We start from the raw sequence: 22613 nt of genomic DNA, 5'->3' as shown, positions 1-22613 counted from the left end.
ACTGTGACCAACACTAAGATAGATGCTACTTCCTCACCTCAATCCCTGTTACAGAGTTGAATTTCTTTAATGATTCTATTTAAAAATACTCCATAACTTTCCTGAACTACAGAAGAAGGTGACTTGGTACACCTTTAACCTATTTAAGTCTGAGGCTTTCACAGGCTATTAAAACATGTATTTCTGCATTTTATTTGCATTTCTGCTTAACCAGGTGGTAGCAGTTTAATTTCTCCTTCAGCAAGGAGGTAGCAGTGTTCCATTAAATAGACAAAAATATTTAATGGGTGCCTGAAACATTGCTATTATTCTTTTGATGTTCCAGCTTATGAAAACTGTGAAGTTTACTGTAGCACCACAAAAAAAGGGCAGCTCTGTATTACTTAGATACATGTTCCCATCAGCCAATTTTGACAGCCGCAATGACACAGCTGTCATTGTCATGGAAGCTTGCCACATCTCCTTGTTGTTAATTTCTAAGAACAAGCCCTGTCTGTGAAGAAAATTGCTGTTACAAGGCTAAAGGAATCACCTGTTTTAGAAAAAGACATACACAGCGTTGATACTTCATTCAAGGGATGGGGCAGGGGAATGCCATGATTAGAAAGAAAGGGCAGTGCCAATGTATTACATTCCAGATGCTGCTGTAGTCAGATTCAGCTGTCAGTATTTTGATAATATCCACCAGACTGTGTTTAAAGCTGTAGTCCAGTAATTGCTCACAAATCTCAAAGTAATCAGTGTCTGCTTTCTCAAGGTGTTAGTTTGAACTTATTCCAGCTGCCAAAATCCCCCCATTTTACAAAAACAGGAATAAGAGGGACTTGATAGAACACAACTGAATCACCCAGTTCCTCATTTTTCCTGTGCAAGTTCTAGGGAAAAGCCAGGTCCATGACTCTTGCTAGATTCCTATGGGTTGGCAGTAAAGGCATCAAGGATGAGACTAAAGATTCATGGGGATATTCTCATGCTGTTGATGAAAATCAGTGAAAGCATCAGAATTCATGTGATCTATCTTTCTGTCCTGAGGGTTCTGCCATGTTATCAGCTAACTAAAACAGGCCCTAGATGAAAGAAAAACATTACAATGACTGATCCAAACCAAGAACATAACTCTTCTCCTACAACATGAAAATCCTGAGCAAAATAAAAGTGTGTTGTGGGTTTGTTTGAGCTGTGATGTTTTAAGGACTAACCACATTTTTTACTGGATACCTGCTTAGTGTTTTTCTTCTCTGCTTTTAAAGTGTTCAAATTAACAAGACAAAAACCTCACAAAAATATTTCAAGTCTTTTGAAATGGTATAGTAACTTCAAAAGCTTCTCTGTCAAGTATTAAAGAAAAAACACCAGCAGCAATTAAGCCCCACCTTTAGAAAAATGTCTTCCTACCTTTGGGCTGCTCCAGGCTCTGAAACAGCACAATGCACATGAGCAGTCCTAGAGCTGCTGTTAACAAAGCACACTTTCAGTGTTAAGTCTGTTAACTTCTGGAAACATTCCTCTGATACATCTTTTATTTACATAGACTGAACTAAAGTTCTGGGTTTTTTGCATGTGAACTGCATTTTCACTCAGCCTTGTTTACATTTCAAAATGAGTGCTGTCACTTGGCAACAGGTTAAAAGATACTCTGTACAAGTTATGCTGCCTTTCTGTGCCAGTATTACCAAAAACCCACAGGTTCTGACTTTAAGTGCTCATCAGACAAACCAGAGCAGATAAAAATACAGAAGTGTCTAACATCTGCTGGCTTACATCTATGGAAAAATGTTGGAAGCAAAGAGGGCAGATTCTGAAAGTATCAGCTGACAAGTTTAGATTAAAAGAACTGTCTAGGATTACTGGTATACAGAAAGCACCTGCTTAGCTGAAGGGAGAGCTTCAGAGCCAGTGTTCTAATACAACAACCCAGCCTAGGAAAAAAAAAAGAGGCTGAACTTCACTGTCATAAAATATACTGGCATTCTAATTCCTCCTGAGACATGCTGGAAACAGCTGAAATGTCTGATCACATTCCAGATTCTGTATTTAAAGAGAGAAATCTTAGACTTGTAATGCTATTTTCTCTCATGCTATGTGCGAGGCCACACACAGTGCTATATTTAGGTTTACAGAGTTAATGAAGGGGGTTTTGCACTCCTCTCATGGATATTCGTGGTAAAGTGAAGGCAAAACAGAACTACCTTATCTGTAATATCCTGTCTTATTCATATGCAAAATGTACTCAAGAAATACAGAACCAAGATAGTACTTTACACAGCATCCTGAAAAGTTACATTTGGCAACACAGAGCATTTGCAGGATTAATCCTTGGATTTAAAAAAAACTTTTCAAAATTCCAGTTGTGAACACTGCCCTTCCAAAAGTTGTAGAGAGAGACGTAGAGAACACAACGTGCCAAAAAAAGGCACTTTTTAAAAACCACCTTTGAGGAAAGCAGGAAGGAAACAGCTTGAGGAGCCATTTGCTAGTACTGGGTGCCTCAGTGCAGGGTGAGGGTCCCTTTCAGACCTACGCCGCTACAACTGAAAACACTTCTAATTTCAGCTTGCACAAGGGCAAACAAGGACACTCCAGAATTACCTCTCACCTTGCTAGCACATAACACAAGAAGGTGCTTTTCAGATAAACATGTCCTTGCCTATGTTATATTTCCTTGAAAAACACCACAAGACTAGTGCCAGCAGCCTGGCTCGGCCTCTGAAGTGCTCAGCTCAAACTGCTCTGGATTGGGCATTGCCTACTTCTCCATACTGGCTACTGCAGCAATCTCTCTTACCAACTCGCACATCAAGAGGGAAGTCCTCAGTTCACAGCACTAAACCTGTGTTGTAAACAGCAGATCACAGCGTGTCTCCTCTGTCTGGCTTGAATTTTCACCACAGTCCCTGCTTCTTGCCCAAGGAGATGTAGCAGATGCATAACTTCACCCATTTGGAAGTCATGCACTTGCCTTCGTCATCAGCAGGAAGAGGAACCCTTTAGTTGTCCTGTAAGGATTCTTTGTTCACTCTGCAACTTTTTATTCACTTGATCCAACTAAGGAGGAGGTGACTTCTCAAAATGACACCAAATTAATTACAAAGTAGATGTAAGAAACAAGGTAACATTGGACTAGAAAGTTAGTTAAAGTAATAGAACTTTATTCCAGATACAAGTAACAAGGTATTATCTTTTTTCTTTTTTAAAAGAATTTGTTAAAACTAGTACTTCAGACTAAATTAAGGATTCTGTGGAGCTTTCAGGTCCAAGCCAAAAGTATACAGACTCTTAGGAGTTTTTATTTTCTGAAACGAATACAAACACAAAATTGCCATAATCCTAGAGAGCTTTATTCCTTATTAGTCTGAGGTATACTAACATTTCCCTACATGAATGTATGAATACTGGACTAGTCAGCATTGTTTTGCTCAAAAGTAATTTGTTAAAAAAAGTGTTTCTATTTTCCAGTTTTATAGGAGAAACAATTTCTCCTGCATATGAACTTATACAGTGTAATTTATATGCTCCTGCAAGATGAAAAGTGTAGGAAAATTTTTGAAAGCACAGTTACTTCCCAAAAAATACAAGTATGCTATTGAACCTTAAAATGAGGAGGAGAACATACCTGAACAGCTCTAGATCAATGGGAGATGGTAAGAAGTGAATGCTGAGAAAACTTGCAGGGACTGCAGCTGGAAATCCCCATGCTGGGAACCTGGGAAGGCAAGGAAACGGTTCTATACTCACACACTCAGGAGGAGGGCAGGAAGGGAACAGAGTCTGGTGGGGTTTTTTGTAAATGTTAAATGTGAGTGCTAAAAATTTGGCCTGCAGGAAGACAAAGCAGACTGACAATCTGTCCATCCCCGCCATGGTGAGGAGTGGCCCCACTGCTCCACGAACACTGCTGCTGTCCTGCTCTGCCTCTGCACTGAACTTGTCAGTCTCCAGGTGGATGATTCTGTCCCCAAACCACCAAAACACACGAGGTTTCTTTTGCTGAGTTGTATTTCTAGTAGTACATAACTGCCACAGGCAGAGCCCAGTCACTTGTGTGGTCAGCAGCTTCACTGACTGCAGTATCGTTAAGGCTTTTATCCGTCCCACCCTGCCTGAGTGCTGAAGTATTTGCTGTTTGCAGCCCTTACCAAGTGCAAACATAGCCCTAATGTGGTTGTGGCACACACCAAGCTGTGAGGTCTCACATGAACCAGCCTTCAAAGCCAATGGCTGAGCCAACTGCCATCTCCTCTGCTGTGCAGCCACAGTGCCCAGGGAAGTGCCACAAGAGACCAAAGCAAACAGCTCAGCAGCTCCCTCCTACCAATTCAATCAGGGAGGAATAAACCACTTTTAAGAAACACTAAATAAGTAACCGGAAAATTAAACATGGATGCTACCAAAGAAAACCACTAAATCACCACTAAAGATAAAAAGGAGTGAAAAGCATTTCCTGGGGAGGGAAGACCAGGGTATCACCTCCAGCCTTGGTGTACTGGCCTCATTCTGCAAGGTGTTTTTAACAGAAGGAAACCACTCGCCCCTGGGCTGTCCCACCCAGCACCACTGCGCTCCCCTCTATGGAGGGGTCAGCTCCGTGAGCCCTGCCACCCTCAGCTCCCTCCCTCTCTCCCAGGCAACCCTTAATTTGTGCTAAAGGCCAGCTGTGTCTGCCCACAGGCCTTACTGCTGCTTTACAAGGAAATCCATTTGGCCTCAAAGAGATCACAACACCGTCAGGTAAGGGAAAAACCAGACACACGTCACGTAACCGAAGTATTGCCAACTTCAACTTTAATAATGGAACCATCACTTTTTTTGCCATTTCAGTAATAACTTTAAGGGGAATAAAAACTTCCCTACAAAAATAAAACTAAGCTTGTTAAAATTATAAATAGTTTAAATGTTTGTATTTAAAGACATACATTTTAATGTTTCCCTGCATTTCCCCTCCCTCATCATTTCATCATTCTGGTACCATCATATAGTGACAAGAAAACAGTTTTGCAACAAAAGCTTTGACAGTTCAATTTGATGCTAAAATTAAAGAAAGATAATACCGACCAGGCACGACCATTTCTTTTAAATTAAAGCTGCTGTAACCGCCAGTGTGTAGAACAAAAAAGAAGAAAATTAACTCCACACACGACATCTTACAATAATTAACTGTGGACTAAGACAAAATTAAAAGTTTATTTTGGTCCCCCACCCCCATCCCCTTCACCCCAAATCAAGACTCATAGTGCATACAACACTGATTGAGGTTTTTGGCTAAAGTAAATGCAGATGTGCCTACTTAAAAAGACTGATAGTTTAGTTCAAGTAAAACCAAAATTCACATATTTTTATACTCAACTTTAAAACTCAAACAGTGTTTAAATCTGAGCAACAAATGGTTCAATATTGACAGCAATTATGCAATGATTACATAGCTATGGGCAGATACATAAATTAGGATGTTAACAGAATACCCACCAACATGCTGCTGCATTCCTAGAAAAACAAATTGTAACAAAACACAAAAGCATTCCCTGAACCATTATAAAGTGTCTCACTTGAGGATAATGTTACTAACTCACACATGCACTACGATGTTACATGTGAAATTAAAAAACAAACAAGATATGCCTTAGATATATTTTATAGTTAGTCCTACTCTTAATTTTTCTTAACCCTTTAAAACATTATGATTGTCTCATAACCTTGCAAATTCTTTTTACCTAAAAAACTTGTGAAGAGTTTTAAAAATAATCTTACTACGGAAAGGAAACAAAGGCACAATTACATAAAATTAAGGGGAAGAACAGAAGCATCTTGGAGTTTCACACAGTATCCATTAGATGTCACCAAAGTTTTAACAATTCCTTGGGAATTTAAAACTAAGACATTAAGAACAGAGGGGAAAAAAACCCCACCACAACTTCTGCTGCTCCTCAATCCTTAGCACTCCTCCACTCCCCCAGCCCCCAGTATACAACTCATTTCCTCTCCAGCATGATAATGACTACGGTATCAGTCACTCAAATCTGCCTCATGCTTCCATGCTTCTATTGCACACCCACTTCTTTGGTTTCTTTTGAACATGCTTTTTTAGATAAATAACTCTGAAAGAACAAGAACTATATTTACACTAAAGTAAAAAGTTTTCTTGCTACATTTTTCCTACTTTTAAATCAAGTAAATCAGCAGTCTGCAGAATTTGGTAATCAGTCTTTCAATTAAGAGTTTAAAAACCATAAGAAAAAAACCTTTTGAATTATTAAAAGCAAGAGTTACTAAGCTCAGTCACCAACACAGACAATAAATATTACCTTTCTGCTGGGCTGGAAACGGGAATACAAAATTCTACTTTCTTTGCCTGACTGAGCCTTTAACAAACAAAGAAGCAGAGGAAGCTATTTCTGTCTTTTAGATATGATAATTCAAGATTATCCAGCCTAAAAATGGGTCACTGAGCCAGAGGAAAGACCTGACTTACAATAAAAACCAAGCGCATCTGTAGTTGCAGCTTATGTCTGAGCCCTCGCTAGACGGGTATTTCTCACAGAGTTATCTGAGACATGGACCACTTTTCAGAATTCAAGTAAGCAGCTTTTTAGGTTTGCAACACTTTTCAAACCCTGACTATGCCTTTATGGAACCAGCTTCTCCAAAAGGGACCTGTATGTGCAGCTCCATTTCCATTCTTACTTAGCTTTTGCTTCTCGTTCCTTCCCACTATTTCTATTATCTTTATTTCTTTTCCAGTGTGGATTTACGCAGTTAAAAACCATAAAACTTATTCACAATATTATAACATACTAAAACTTTAACCTTGTAGAATTAGTATTTTAACTATCCTCTGTGTAAATACTATTTTCATTTAAAACCTCCTCTGTCAGCTATTAAGAGTTCTTCTCCCCCAACTCTTGCCTTCTCTTCAACTTTCTCTTTACCTTCTTCAGAAAGACCACTTTAAAGCTTTCCACAAATTTCACAGTACAAACCACAAGATCTCATATGCCTTCCACCTATAACAGTTCTTTCACAAATTATACAGTAACTATTTGAAAACAGAAAGGTAGTGCAAATCAATTTCATCTCTAAGATAGTGCTCCTACTAATTCTCATCCAAATGGCTTTAATAATTATCAATTTGCACATCCTTACTTGTAAAGATACCATTAAGCAAAGAAGAAAAAAACATAAAATCTTATAGCATCCTAGGAAATTGCTTACAGTTTCACAGCTTGCACCAAGATAACTTGGGAAACTCTCTAGGCACACAGAGGGTTGCAAACTGATGTACAAACATGCAGAATCCCTTACTTGTGGGTACAAGATGCTAAGTGACCTGGCTTATGGAACTAAGTCTACCCTGGCATCACAAAACCGTCTTCTGAATAAAGAAAACTACTCTCTGCTGCTCTTTGTACGTTGGGTTTGGCATGCTCTACTGACATTTGGTAGCACACGTTTTCCTGAGAGTCCTTTGGCCCCCTTTTAACCTGGTTTCAACACCCCACGAAGGGCTTCTTCAAGTTTGCCCCTGTAAGCTGCGTAGCGGTTCTTCAAGATCTGCAGTTGGTCATTTTCCTCTTTGTCCAGTATGCGCAAGAAGTTTTGCAGTTCAGGAATACTAAAAGCTTCCCACTGGAAAGACAAAGAGCAAAGAATGGATGAGACAAACAGAAAATACATAAATCTTTTATATATACAGTATTTCTAAACAAAGTCTCAGACACTGTAGACAATTTCCAACTGAAACAGTATCAGGCGCCTTCCTTGCAAATCTTAGGGCATCTGAAAATATTTTACTCTTTTAAACTGCTTTTTTCTTCTGCAAGTAACAACAGGTCAATCTAACCACAAATGAAATGCACAAAGAAAATTAACACAAAGGCACAAAGGAAATTAACAGGGGAAAAAAGTCTGCTTCCAAAAAATGAACTGTCTGGTCAGCACAGCTCAAACAGAAGCCCACTCATCCACGAAGTTACACAAACACTGACCCAGCACGGGTGTGACATACCATGACTTCTCCAGTTTCATGCTCACGTAGAACAAAACTGAGCATTTCTGTTTTGGGGCCTGCCACCAAGCGCAGGTAGAGGGGATGTTCTCTGTCTGACAGCTTGCATGTATAAACTGCAGAAGGAAACCACAGTAATTATCATCTTTACCAGCAACATTTCAAACACTTGGAACGACTGACGCTATGACTAACGCTTGCTAATGCTTGAAGATTTCAGAAAGATGCATGTGTAGCCAAAATTTACACACTGTTTGTCTATCAGTCTACAGCCTGGTTTAGAGTGGTGAGTTTTAGGGAGGAGCTGAGCACTGACTGATGGTGACAGTGCAACACTGCACTTACACAGGAATGAAATGGCCTCCAGTCAACACAGTACACCAGGTGAATACGTGCAGGGCTGGGGTGGGGAAAAAGCCCACAAGAAAAATATACAACACACAGATCTGTTGCTCTATTTAAGCACTTACAACATCAGAGCTGTGTATTCCTGTTCAGATACCTTTTCCACTTAAAATTTCACACACAAAGTCTAAAAGACAACTCTGCCTGCCTGACAGCCAGAAACATCTGAACTCCTGAAACTGCTCTCAATGTCCACAGAAAGAAGGTGGATTCTAAATGCAAGAACACAACTTCAGTAAAATGCACCTTTCCCTAAAAAAGCCCTTTTCCATCTTCTGGTATTTCCATCACAACATAGAACAAACCCCTAACAGCAGCCAGTGCCCAGGGAGAGCCATGTGCATTAACACCCAGGAGCACAACACATGTGCCCATGGTCGTCACCTTGAGAGCGGTCTGCCAGCACCAGTACCTCAGGCACCACAGACACCTTTTCTTTTTAAAAACCTGTCCTGTAACTTAATCTCACAACTCTGCAGTGTATCAGGCCAGCTGAAACGTAGGGTCTGAGAAGGGAGCATAAAATAAAATAGGATGGACTGCAAAGCACAGGAGATCTGTGTAAATGTTTTAGCAGGTGACTTTGTCTTGGATGAATTATCCTCAAATACCCCCAGATATTTTGCTGTCTTACCATGCTACTTTGCATAGGGAAAAAAGACACAGTAGGAAGATTGTCCACCCCCATGTATCTGAGTTCTTCCACCTGGCTTATTTCAAGTATTACTGTAGCACAACTTCTTCCCCAAACCCTTCCACTACCAAAATGCCCAAGCTCAGCTTATACCTTGATCTTCCTTGTGACAGCGTTTATAAAGTGCAAACTTCGCAGGGTTGTCAGCCACAAAGAACTTCTTGAGCAAGGCCTCGATAACTTCCCGAACAGTGTTGGTGCTGCTGATGTGAAGGGTGTTCACGCAGCCGTCCGGCAAGTAAAAAGCCGTCTCCGTGTTGCTGGGAGCACACCTGCCCTGGCTCTGGGAGGACTGCACAGTGATGGGTCTGCATAGTTCCATCTGCACTTTGATGAAGCCAGTGTAAATCCCATTTGCGTTCTGCAGGGAAGGAAAGGCCTGAACTGTTAACATCGTCAGCAATGACCAGCTGTGACACAGCAATGGAGCAGCCACATGGAAATGCTCACTGTGGTGAACGCAGTTTAAATACCACTGCAATACACGACATCTCATAGGAAAGGTATTGTTGTGGTCGTTCAGACAGTTATTCTTTCTGGTATATCTTCTGAATATTAATTTTGCCTATTAATAACTATTGAGTATTAATTGTTTTTTAATAATAACCATTGAATTCTAAGTATATTGGGACCTCATCAAGCAACAGGTACAACATAACAGTGATAGGTTTTAACTTTAGAAGAGAGCTATGAAGTGAAAAAGATCACTAACACCCATCTTTGGCAACAGATTTACTGCAAAAATACAGAAATTATCTCCCACACTTTAGCTGTCTTTGTCAACTTTGTATGAGGTATTTAGAAGGTCAAATCATGTTGAAAAAAACCCCCAACCAACCAAAAAACAAACCAAAACAAAAAAACCCACAAAACCAAAAAAAAAAAAACCCCAGACAAAACCCCAGAATAAATGCCAATCTAATCAACATCTGAAATTGTTTATTCCAGTTTCTTCTGAAAGACAAAATAATAAAGCAAATCAAACCTTACTGAGCTAGAAAACTTTTGACAATCTGGTTTTAGGCATAGTAAGCCCTGATCCACATGCAAACACGTAACAAAGATCTTCTCAGTACATAGTCATGCTTACATGGTTTAGGATATAATGGAATTTCAAAATTTCCATATACACCCATGGGAATATGTCATGTATTAGAAAATTTGGACAGCATGACAACTGAATAACAGCGTGTGAAGCAGACAGATGCGAATTTTATTAGTATGGTCCTGAGTAGACTGGACTGAATATCAGACCTGGTTCACAATCCTTGGAAATTATGAGTCTTATGTATTCCAGTTTGTACTGTCTTTGTTTTGAGGACAGGGGGAAGAAAGCCTCTTCATGCTGAAATGACTACTCTGAAAGTTAAGTCTCCTATAATAAATATTGAGTGTTTTAATTTTTATCACTCGTTGAGCATCCTTATCAAAGAAATCTGGCAAAAATTTATCTGCAGAAACAAGATAAATATACCTTCATTTTTACCATCTGAACATTTTCAGAATTTGTCAGAAAATTCTGACAGATTTTCACCTTAGTGTCAGCTGACAGTTTACCTTAAACACATTTCAAATTACACCAGTTTGTTTTTACAACAGTTTTTTTTGATCCATATAAAAGAGTTACATGGATAAAAAGCATTTCAGACATGAGATTTAATTTGCAGATCTAAGGAAATGTCACTTAAAAAATCATTAAAACAGTTTCATATGTAAGATGCTGAGAATAAAGCAATTCACAATGCACTACAAAGTTACAGCTCAACTGCTTGCATTAAAAATTACAGGAATCCTATGCAAAACTTACCAAGGTCATCTTTAATTTATCAGTGACAGATGAATTGTAGCTTTGTATCTTCTCTTTAACTTCTTCTTTACTGAGATAAATGTGAGGTTCTCTCTCCTTCTGAACATCCTTCAAAAACAAGACAGCAGTTTTAAAATAAAAAATAAAAATAATTATTTTATGATTTTGGATATGAACATTATTACTCCAAATGGTAATTATTCCACAAAGGCTCAACATAACAGTAATTAGCTGTGCAGCAACAGAAAGGATTAACACATTAAGCAAATCAAACAGAACGTTCAGACTGAAGGGAGATGGTTTAATCAACACAGCCAAAGACACCTGTGCCCTTTTGTTGCCAACTGTTTTCCTTCTAATATTTTGCAGCAGTATGCAAAACAGCTCAGCTCATTTTATGGCTTGATTTCCTCCTGTCAGTGCCATGCCATCCTGTTAAGAACACTTAAAATTTTCATGAAATATTACTTGGGGCACAAATAGGTATTTCTGAACAAATGAGGAGTACATCTGAAAATAGCAGCACGTCCTAACAAGTAACCCTGACAATCCCAGCGTGTGCCAACAACACGATGGCATCCCTGCATTCCAATGTGACAGACAGGATGTTACACACAGGGTCACTGCCTACTACATAAACCATTGCAAGTAACTCTCCAGATACATAATGTTACACCAATTGCATGTTTTTTCCATGGGGAAGGCCTATTAAGATTTTTCAACTGTTGCTTTTATGAGATTGCTATGGATTTCACGTGCAGCAGTAAAAGACGACCCTGGAACTGGATTTTTTCCAAACAAACATTTGTTCCCAGTCTGTATTCCCACAGCAAACCAGTGTTATAAATACACTCCAGTTTCCACCACTAGCACAAACGCCATATATAGTATGAAAGAGTTCCAGCTCTCAGCTTTGATGATTTAAGGCTTCAATTAGACAAGGGAGACGCTTTGAAGAACCTCGATGCTTTCAGAGAACACCTGAACACTTTCACCCTATGGACAAACCAAGTCACAGTTCCATCTGTCCTCATAAACACATTCCAGTGGAGCATATCCTGAGAAAGGACTTCCCTGACTTCAGTGGCCAGTCCTGTATCCCAGTCTATTGGACACCACTCAGCACAACTCAGCATACACCTTTGCAGGCACTTCAGGTTTGCCAGACAGGACCCCAAAGATGAGCACATCTGCTGTGGCATTGTAAGCTTCCACTTGCCAGAAAGAATCTGCTGAACTTTTTGTGTCTCCTAATTTAAAATCAAATATTTTTAGCTCTTTTAGGCTTAGTTTTGCTTTTCCTATATGGCATTTCACTAAATGACATGCTGGAGCAGACTTATTTTCCCATAGCTATAAAAAGAAAGGTGTGGTCTGAATGGAGAACTTGAAGCCAGAAACCTTGAATTCTGATCTGGGCTCAGATACTGATTTCCTGCATACCACAGAGAACATACCTTTATTCCAAAATCAGGAAACTGAGGCAAAAAAGGAACACCAGTGAAAGACAACTCTGCCATTAGTTCCTTAAACACAGTTCTAAGATTGTGTATTGCACACTTGCCAGACACCACCTACTATATTACAAATACCAAATTACTGAACATTTTCAGAATTCAAATCTCTCTTCTCCCTAGAGAAACGAAGCCTTGTTGCCCCTCTATTTTTCATCTTCCCCCTCCCCCAAACTGTCATAATAAAGACAGACACAGCTTCATCTAAACTGCCCACTTCATCTCTCCAAAGGCTATTTCAGCTTTATAGTGTTCTATTTGGGGGCAAACAAAGTGGACACAAAGGAAAAAAAGCGGATACTAAAGGGACAGGAAAGCCTGCAGGCCTCTATTTACATCTGTATGATACATTTCAAGAACCCAAGCTTTAACTTGCAACATTCCCCGTAAGTGCAGACAAACTCCTTCACATGGATACCAGCCAAGACTCACCTCAGGCAAGCACATTGTAGAGGTCATATCTCTCCAATCTACCAACAGTATTGATACTGAATTTCCAATACTGGACACCTCAGCTTTAATGTTTATTATTAATTAATTTCTGATTGTTCAGCCAGGTACCTACCCAGCTGGAGCTGACTGTCACCATGATTACTGAGGTCACCCACAACATCCATTATCGTTAAGCAAAAACACGAACCAGGAAAGAGGAAAAAAACTCAATGTATGTTGAAACATCAACCTTAGTTTATGAAAAAACAATAAACAAACAAACAACCACTTCACATTAACTTCTGTGCACCTCAAGGTTTAATTTCACAAAAACAACTTTTAATAACTGTAGGTGACAAAAAGAACCTATTGCCTTTAATGGCAATGGCACAGGGTAAGCTCACAAGGCTGACAGCTAGGAAATTATCTGTATGCATTATTAAGGAGAAAAAAAAAAAGAGCAAGAAAAAAAACCTCAGTGAATTAGTAAGTATAAACAGACAGCAAGAAACTTTCTCCTATTTTCACATAGGATACTTTTCATATACACGTCTGTTCTCCCAAAATGACAGAAATTTGATCTGGTTAGAAAAGACACCACCCCACGAGATCACTCTAATCCTGGGGATTGCCATGAAACCAGGCACGACAAGCAAAATCCAAGCACAGCATCCAAGCCAGCTGATTTCCCACAGGCTTGCCCTGGTCATGCCCCTGTAGTCAGCCTTCTCAGGTGCAGCTCCACTATAGAGCTGTGAGCCACAAGGTATCACTGGGGCAGCTGTCATTCCCTCAAATGAGTCAGACATGATTCCATACTTGAACGTACCAGAGAAATTTCTGCCTTCTTGCACTAGCACTAGAGGCCGGACAATTTTGGCAAAGCTTAATTAAGCCCACAAAAAACACATCTGTGTGTTTATGCAAAAGCAGGGATTACCTCCTTCTGTAGCAAGCATTCTGCCAACAAATGTACCTCTAACTCATTTTCTAAACAACCAAAGCCTGTGCCTCAATTAATTTTAACAGCATGTAGTTCATAGCAAACCTCTGAACTGAATACAAAGAGGACTACTAGGATTAAAACAAACAAATGGACCCAAAATCATTCAATAAAAATACCATACATAATAGGCAGAAATGCTGTTTATGTTTACTTCAGTCACCATTTTCACCCTACTCCACCATCTTTCACCATCAAGACCACAGGCAGTGAAAAGTGAAGACATGTCCCAGAAGAGGAAAGAACTTGATGCCACTGGAAACCTAAGCCCGAGGTCTTCATGAATTATTCTGGCGATACCATCCTGCACCCCAAAAAAAAGCTGAGAGCACTCCAACTACTCATTCATCAGGGCACAGCTTCAACCAAGCAAAGAAAACCTCCTCACTAGATACACACCAGGACTTACAGAAAACCACACTGCTGTCACACAGACTGCAGAGACAGTAAATCCCACATGACTGCTGTCAACAGAAAGCTAACAAAGGAACAACTCACTGGGTTTATTATGAACAAGAAAGCCTCAGCCCGCCATGATTCACTGGGTCAGGTGCACTCTGAGTATCATTAAGCAGGACACACAGATTTGAGGCACCTGTGTCTTTTAATTTTCCTAATTATGCTTAACCAACATGCAAAGAGAAGCTGACAAGATGGTATACAGGTTTTTTTCCCTGGTTTTTTCAACTTTCCTGAAGCTGAATTGCTCTCAGTATACATTAGCACTTAAATTTTGCTATACAGCTTTGCTAGCCATGTTGGAAGTTAAAGTAAGTCTTCTTTGACCAGCATACTGAGGTGGGTAGAGGAAGACTTGGCAAACTCATTTCCCATAGGAAATAACAGGTCCTTCATAACAGGACCCACTAAAAGCCATCCCCTGCTAACTCTGCTTTTGTCTAGCAGATCAAATTCCACTTTGTTATCTCAGCAGGTAAATTTATTACCTGTGAAGACCTTGAGTCATCCAATACAACAGTAATACTTAGTCATCTCTACCATGCTTTACAACGTGCTTCTGACATCTTGCTCTTGCAATGGCCACTAAGTGGTTGAAGCTACACCTGCTCAGGGTGGGACTACTGGTAAAGTAATTACTCCTAAGTCAGCTGTTTCAAACAAAGGAGCAAGAGCACTTTGGAGGTGAGACTGGGCACAGCTTCTCAAAGTCAGTGTGTTGCTGAGGCACAAGGGAAGCATGATTAATCTCTAGGCTGATTCAGATGCAGCTGATTCAGATGCAGCTGATTCATCTCCGACTCCCTACAAAACGCCCAGCACGCACCTCAGAACAGCTGTATGTCAGGAATTGTGAAACCACCTTTCTTCAAAAGTTAGGCCTGGTGGTGAGTTTCCTAACCACAGATCCTTGCATATGTCACAGCAGCAGAGTCAAGTATAAACACAACCAGCAGAGCAGTTCACACTGGGTCTTCTTCCATCAACCAACACCTAGATGTTCCTAGGCTTAATCATATAGCACTTCTGGATGCTAGTGTGGAAAAAATGAACCTTCTCTATAAAACAATGCACAAACATTTCCATGCTATTTCTTGTAAAAATAAAATAAAATATATAGAATTGAACCTGAGCTAGGTTCTCTTCCATCACCTAGCCAAATTATATTCTTGGTAATGTGTCTGCCATGTCAGCACCCCTTTCTCCTCCCAGCCCACTTCAGTGTTTTCCTCATCAGAGCTCCTGGTCTCCTTCCATTCCCTGACGCTAATGTGATCTGCTACTTCCTCAGACCAGCAAAGATGGGAAAGATAAAAACTAGTCCCAAGGTGACAGCTGAATACATCAGAATCCGTGCAGATATATCTGGGTCTAAAGCACTGCTTTTCCAGTCTGAGCTATTAATTGTTAAGAAAATCATTCTGTCCTTCACAACACTTACAGTGCACACCATTGGCAGCCATTTGTGTTAAAGCCATTTCTCAGGTCAACCAAAGCAGGATTTCATTTTCAAATTAAATTCCTAAGCAACAGCTGTCCCTAAGAGGGAAATGAGGCAAGTGCTTTCATTTTCCCAAGGGGAATAGCTGGTCTTTCATTAGAGCTCATGATGCAATGCCTCTTCACAGTTGAGCTTCCTCCCAACAAAAAGAGCAGAAAATGATTTTTCTTTATCGCCTCCACCCCCCATGCTCATCTCATTTATTGTAGCACAGATGTTTCGAGAAGCAGCGCTCTCTTTGTAACATTTATGCTGATTGCAAAGCCCTAGCTGAGACTAGCTCAGCATGAATCCTCAAGAAACACAACTAAAACTGCACAAATTACAATTAAAGTGAACTGCAAGTCAAGTTGTGGTCCCAAAAAAAGAAGAATCACATCACATCAGGGGCTTTATGGAAGTCTAAGTCTCACGGTTGCTGCCAAAGCCTAGTCTTGCATGCAGTAAGAAAGCACTAATAAATTCAACAGCTACAAGCTGCTATGGGACGAGGATGAGAAAAAGTTTCACAAACAAAGAAAACTCCAAAACCATCAAGTCTGTATCCTCAGGATCCTTGCCTTGAGTCAAATGCCTGGTTTCCCCAAACTGCTACTGTAGCCTTCTATTCATGGAGAGATAAAAGGTCTCTCTCTTCCATCCAACCTGGTATTTTCACAAAACTTAAGAAATTAGCATCTCTTGAGGAATGGAGAACTAAAGTTCCTCTTTAATATTTCAGCCTGAAAGACATAGGAAAATATAATGAACAAAAGGTTAAACCTATCCCGGGAACTTATATAAAGCATTTTTATGAGAAATCTGAAGAACCAAAGACCTCTGGGAACTCAAGCAATCTTTTAAAGACACATCAATCCCTATCTCAGCTCTCATGTTTCACATTAATCACACACACACAGTGAACATGATTCAGTCAGATGAATGAAGATGTCCTGATCTTGCTGTAAATTGTGGCTGGAAATTTCTGAAATAAAGCACTGAGAGGTTGAAAATGAGAAATCCAGACTAATCTAAATAAATTTTTTTAAAAAGTCTTGTTTAGTCATAAAAATTTCAGCTAGTGCATCCTATTTACATTACATTTGCATTAAAGAAAGGATTTAGCTAACAGTGCTATCATACAACAACAAAAAAGCCCAACAGAGAATACAGGAAACAAAATAAAGGGAATTCTGATCTCAATTGTTACTCCTCCTACAAGCAAGAACACTCTTTCCTACTGCCTGCTAGCATTCCCACAGGAAAGACAGCAACTGAAACCTTGAAATTAAACTATTTTGAAACAAGCATCTTACTTCTCCCTCATCCTAACTCTTCTGAGAGCAGAGCAGCTTTCCAAGTGACAGCAATCTCTCCTATCCTGGGGCAAGCCTGAACTCAGGATATGTGCTCTTCCTTCATCTGAAACCCTGAGACTCACCAAATAGAGACACTGTTCACAGCCAGTCAGAGATACCAGTAGCCATAAAGATGTGAAGACCAGCTAGGGGCAGGGCAGCCAGGAGGAAACATTAACATCCAGGTACCTCAAGGCTTTGACCTTATCACATAGCTGAACCTTGAAATGTTTGCATCTTCCTGAACAGGGTGAGGTTGCTTTCTGGGTCAGGGAAAGGGGAATTTTTCTCACAGGATGGACATGGGCAAAAGAATCTATCTTCTTGTAATACCTTTTGCTTTCTGCACTCAGGGAGATCCAGTTCTCACAGTGGCACACAGGGCAAGGAAGCAGTCTCTTTTTCAAGAAAAGATTTTGTTTTTCTAAGCAGGTTCGGCTGATCTGAGTCTTGAACAATTATCCTGACAGTCAGAGAGAGTTCAAGAACAGCCCACACCATAAACCCCTGACAGAGCAAGAGAAGTGGCACCCTCCCAGGTCAGGTGTACAGGGCATCCAGCCTGATATTCTGCCTTTGACAGCAGCAAAAACAAAGGCTATTTCGAGCAAGCACGTGAGCCGTCTCTGCAGCCTCTCTGCTGGCATCCACAAGTGTGGAAGCAGGAATTCAGACGGCACCTCCCTTCCGAGTCTGTTCAGTGTCCATTTATGGGTCTGGTGCCTATGCATGCACATAAGCCCTTTCTGAACCTGCCAACACCGCCTGTCTCTACACCTCCTGTGGCAGCAAGTTCCAGAAACTCATGACTGCAGTGTGAAGAGGTACTGCCATCTGCTTTAAGCTGATCTTCTACTAAGATAGAAGATAACTTCTGTTAAAAACATTGAGTGCCCTTCAATCCCAATATGGCAGGAGCTGGTAAACCCAAGTTTCACATTCAGTTTACTTATCACCTTTGTGATTTTGTAAGCCACAGTCACACATACCTTCTTGTTCCTTCTCCAAAGTGAGAAGCCTTGAACTCCTTTGTCCTTCCTAAGGTAGTTGCTCCATCCTCTCAGTCATTTTGCAGCCGGGTGACTAAGCACAAAAATGGGATATGGGGACCAGACTGGGACAGAACTTGTGACATAGGTGCACCAAAGCTTAGATGCTCTTTGCTTATAAATCTGTATGCTACAGATCTATGAAAAATCTTTACTTTTATCCATGATGCAATGTGGTCTCCCTTCCATACTGGTTAAAGTAATCCCCATGCAACACCACAGTTTATAATTTTATCATAATTTTACAAGGTACAGGCATTACAATTAATACTTGTTACTTTCTGACTATTTTCAGTTTTTCCCAAGTACCACCATGTGATTTGGCATGCTAATGAAAGCAATGAATGAAAAAGTAAAACATTATGGCTCCTGTCTGCCCCCTCTGATGTAAACACTCAGATGTTTATATGATGAATATTTTTAAATAGCAGAGAAACAAAACAAAAGTTGTAACTTCCCTTTATTCCTTTTAACAAATTATTTTCCTTCAAACAGAGGCAACATGAACACAGTTTATATTCAGGCATTGTGGAAGTAAGGATAGAAAACAGAATATATTTGTTGGTGACATTAACATTGCTGCTTAAGTTTCATTTAAGTTCATCATGACCTCACCTCTGAAAACCCCTAGTTACAAACCCTGTCGTACCCTACATGGTTGTACTTTAACTACTGGCATGCAACCCAGTTTCAAAAAATCTGTCATCTGTTTAAAGTGAAAACCAACTGTACAAATAATAGCAACTCAGGCTTAGCATTAGATTTTGTCCCTAAAGACACAACAGATTTTACACAGATTTGTACATTTTCCCCTCTCCATACTATGACATATTTTTAAAGAAATATATTACATGATTTAAATAACATTTAACAGCCGTTTCAGTTTTGCAAATTTTAGTAAAACTAGATGTAAGAAATATCACAGACAGCAAATCATTTCCTTCAGGTCTCCTCTTCAGAAAGTGTGAGTTTTAACTGCTGGCTATTTAAGCACATAAGATGTTTAATGAACTAAAATGGATTACCAGCCCCTGTGACCTGTACAACAAAGTCAAGCTTTTAAAAGACCATTAGGAAATGAGCTTATACAAGATATTGTATTGAAAACTAATTAGTATATCTTGAAGGTTAAGTATGGTCTGAAGCCCAGGGTACTAACACAAGTAGAGATGAAACAGATAAGTAACATTAGGGCTCCGGGTTATTACACCACAGTATTTGCATGTGACCCTGCAATGCAAGAATCCAACATGTTCCATCCAACACAGGGTAGGAAGAGGTGGTTTACAATGACAACCTCCCAGGTCTTCAAATGCAACTATCTACATTTTACTTTAAACACTGGAAACCCCCCAGCCATTCCTGGGGAAGCAAGCCCCATGCCAGGCCAAGGCATAGAGTCTTCTCCCCAGGCTTACTGCCAGCACTTCCCAGTCTGAAGCAAGCTCAGTCGTGGGCCTTGTCTCAGCAGAAGCTGGGTGATGTGCCAGCTTTTGCCAAGTGTGTCAAACACCATTTTATCTTTAGAGCAACATTCCCTTCCTGGATTTGGTTGGGTAGTTCTAAGATTGTGTCACCAAATTACTTTTAAAACCTTCTGACAAAACCTGTCTGTATCAAGAAAAGACAACAACTACTTCATAACCAGGCCAAGCCTTAGGGCTGGTGTTAGACAGAAATGGTGAGCCTGCACATGGTCACAACAGTCCCATCAACCAAGTCATTTTTGTTTGGATTTGTTCCACATAAAAAACACAAACCTCAAAAATGCACACTAACAATTCTCATCTAGGAAACATCACACACTGGCTCTTTGAATATAGAACAACTCTGACAGTTTTCCCTTATCACAGACACAACACTGAAAAAAATCTTCGGAAAAACGAATGGCCTTCTCAAAGAAATTCCATGGTCATGGGGAGGATGTAGTAGTTTGTTTGAAGAACATAAAGTTCTGCAAATTCAAAAAGTCACTGTTACTGTCTCTATCAACCTGGTGGTGAACTCATATTTGAAACTTTTCTGAAGGAAAAATGCCCTCCTCTACCACACATGCATCTCAAACCCCCACAAAATTAAGGAAGTACATCTATTTTTCAAATGAAGTCTGCATTTGAAAGGCCTCAAAAGCTCATACACAACCTCTAATTAAAGTAGCAAAAATATCTTCTTAGTATGTTAAATATGATCATGATAAAACCATCACATGCATTTACAGTCAACTTATGTAACTGCTGCTATATATATATATACACACATACACAAAACAGAGCTAAAAACTAATCCCATTCAAAACCTAATAAAGTTCACACTGACTGTAGCTCTACTTCAAAACAAGTTAGGTTTTCATTAAGTAAGTCCATAGGAAGTATTTTTACAACACTATTTGTCTCACTGCAATTTGTGCAATTAAGTCTCTACACAGCTTCCACAGAAATATTAAAAACCAGTCTCTTCCAACAGATATCCAAATTACGTATTTCACAGTGCAGACAAAGGACGCACCCCTGCAGTCTGGCCTGCATGAAAAACTTCCTCCTTCTTTCACACTCCAGAAAATTTATATCACCTGACACATTTCATTAACAGTTAAAACTGTAATGACTGTACCCTTCTGTATAGCCTTTATATTACCACATTAAAAATCAGATAGTATCCAAAAGACATTTCTAAAGCAGCATAATACAATCATCAACTTTACCTACTACTCCCTAAGCTGATCTTGCAAAAATTCAAGAAAGATAAATGGATGGGGGCAAAGTAGGCAACCAAGTAACACTGTAGTGTAAACTTAAATTGACCTTAATGATAGGATTTACCTCTATTTTGTATCTCCAGCCTTGAGAGGTCAAATGTTGAAAAATGAAAACCAAAACCTCTTAGGCAATTATCTCAAGGCTGCAGCAAACTGAAACCTTCCAGTTCTTTCTCCACCTTCCTTCAATTTGACTGGAATTCAATTTGAACTTATCATGACTTCAGAGCTCAGATTTGACTGCTGTTCCAGTAAGAAAGAAAATAAAAGGCTTGAACCAGTCTTGGATTCAACTTATTTCTCTGATCTTGCAGATGAGGGATGCAGTAGAGCATCCACGGCTTAGCTGAGAACAAACTGGTAAAAGGCTGCTGGACCTTAGCCATCCAGCCCCATGGCACCACCCACTAATGCCCATGTCCCAGTGACCTCAAGACCACACCAGTAAGATGGTACTCAACCCTCAGATTGCTTCATTGTGAGGAAACCAACCAACCGAGTCAGTAAGATTATGCCTTGAATAAACTCATCAGCATGGTAATGATAACCTGCTTCCGAGGGGTTTCAGTCTCGTTTTTCTACCACCTGGATTTTATCAGTCACACACATTTAAGGCTACCAAGCACTTCAGTTGTAAGCAGAGTGGGACTGACAAAAGCACAAGTGTCTTCAAAACTCCTACATTCTCTAAAAAGAAAGACAAAACATACTATTACCATTACAAAAATTGAAAACTGCCACCATCTTGTGTCTCAACCCTTTTTGCAAAAATATACTTGCTGCCCAGTTTCAGTATGAATTTGTTTTCCAGAATACACACACACACACATTAACTTCTTACAAATCAATTCAGGTGCCTCTCATGCTGAGACAATTTTAAAGATGACTGCTTTTAGCCATATGCCCAGTTCTCTGTTAGATGCTACCACTGTCTGAGAAACCAGTGTCAGCTGTCACAGCCCTCACCCACTAACAGAATCACTACAAGGCTGCAGGTGACTTCCACAAATCCAGGAGGCTTCCTTCTTAAGTAGGTTTTTTTTTTTCTTTTTACAGGTGAAAAAGAACAAAATAAACAAATTGAAAACAGAAGAACTAGCAAAGGAAAGCCAGGGTTTTAATTTTGTACAGGTTAAAAAAAAAAAAAAAAACAGAGATAACATAAAAAAGCATTAACCAAGCCTGCAGCAAGAGAGAACTACAGTGCAATAAACACCTCATGGCACAGGTCCCAACTTACCCAAACACTGTGCTAGCCTGGTGCCATGTATCAGCAGACAGTTTACACCACTAACATCTCCAGTGCTTATGTGAGCATGCTGCTCCTTTCTCATCAACTCACCACTTCTGTATCTGGGCAGACAATTCTGTAGCAGTGAATCACTTCAGAATTACAGGACAGTTGTTACACTCAAACATTTATTTTTTTAATAACATCAACAAAAGAATAGGGTGATACCAGTGGTGTTTAGATCAATACTGGCAGGACACAGTGGAGAGAGAACAGAGTAGAAGGCCACAACTGGTAGGCATTCCAGGAAGGTGTGAACAGAAGACTTCAGAACATGGTTAATGAATATCTCACTGAAGAAGCTGGATAAACAAACTCTCCATCTGAGGAAAGGTCAGGAGAACAGCAATTAGGCTGCACTGGAGAA

The 22613-nt window shown here is 39.9% G+C and overlaps 1 protein-coding gene across 1 annotated transcript in view; it reads right to left on the bottom strand.

The window, feature by feature from the left end:
* Positions 1-4765: 4765 nt before the first annotated feature.
* The window catches only part of RASSF3 (Ras association domain family member 3), a 53322-nt gene continuing 35474 nt past the window's right edge, over positions 4766-22613 (bottom strand). The window contains exons 2-5 of the mRNA XM_068998516.1: positions 10906-11013; positions 9192-9459; positions 8000-8115; positions 4766-7620 (exon numbers count right to left, since the gene is read on the bottom strand). Of these exons, the coding sequence (XP_068854617.1) occupies positions 7471-7620; positions 8000-8115; positions 9192-9459; positions 10906-11013 (642 nt within the window). The 3' untranslated portion in view covers positions 4766-7470. The remainder of the gene's footprint in view (positions 7621-7999; positions 8116-9191; positions 9460-10905; positions 11014-22613) is intronic.

Source organism: Aphelocoma coerulescens, chromosome 1A (assembly GCF_041296385.1).
Source record: "Aphelocoma coerulescens isolate FSJ_1873_10779 chromosome 1A, UR_Acoe_1.0, whole genome shotgun sequence".
In the NCBI taxonomy this organism is placed as follows: Eukaryota; Metazoa; Chordata; class Aves; order Passeriformes; family Corvidae; genus Aphelocoma; species Aphelocoma coerulescens.
This window is presented reverse-complemented; position numbering and strand designations above follow the sequence as displayed.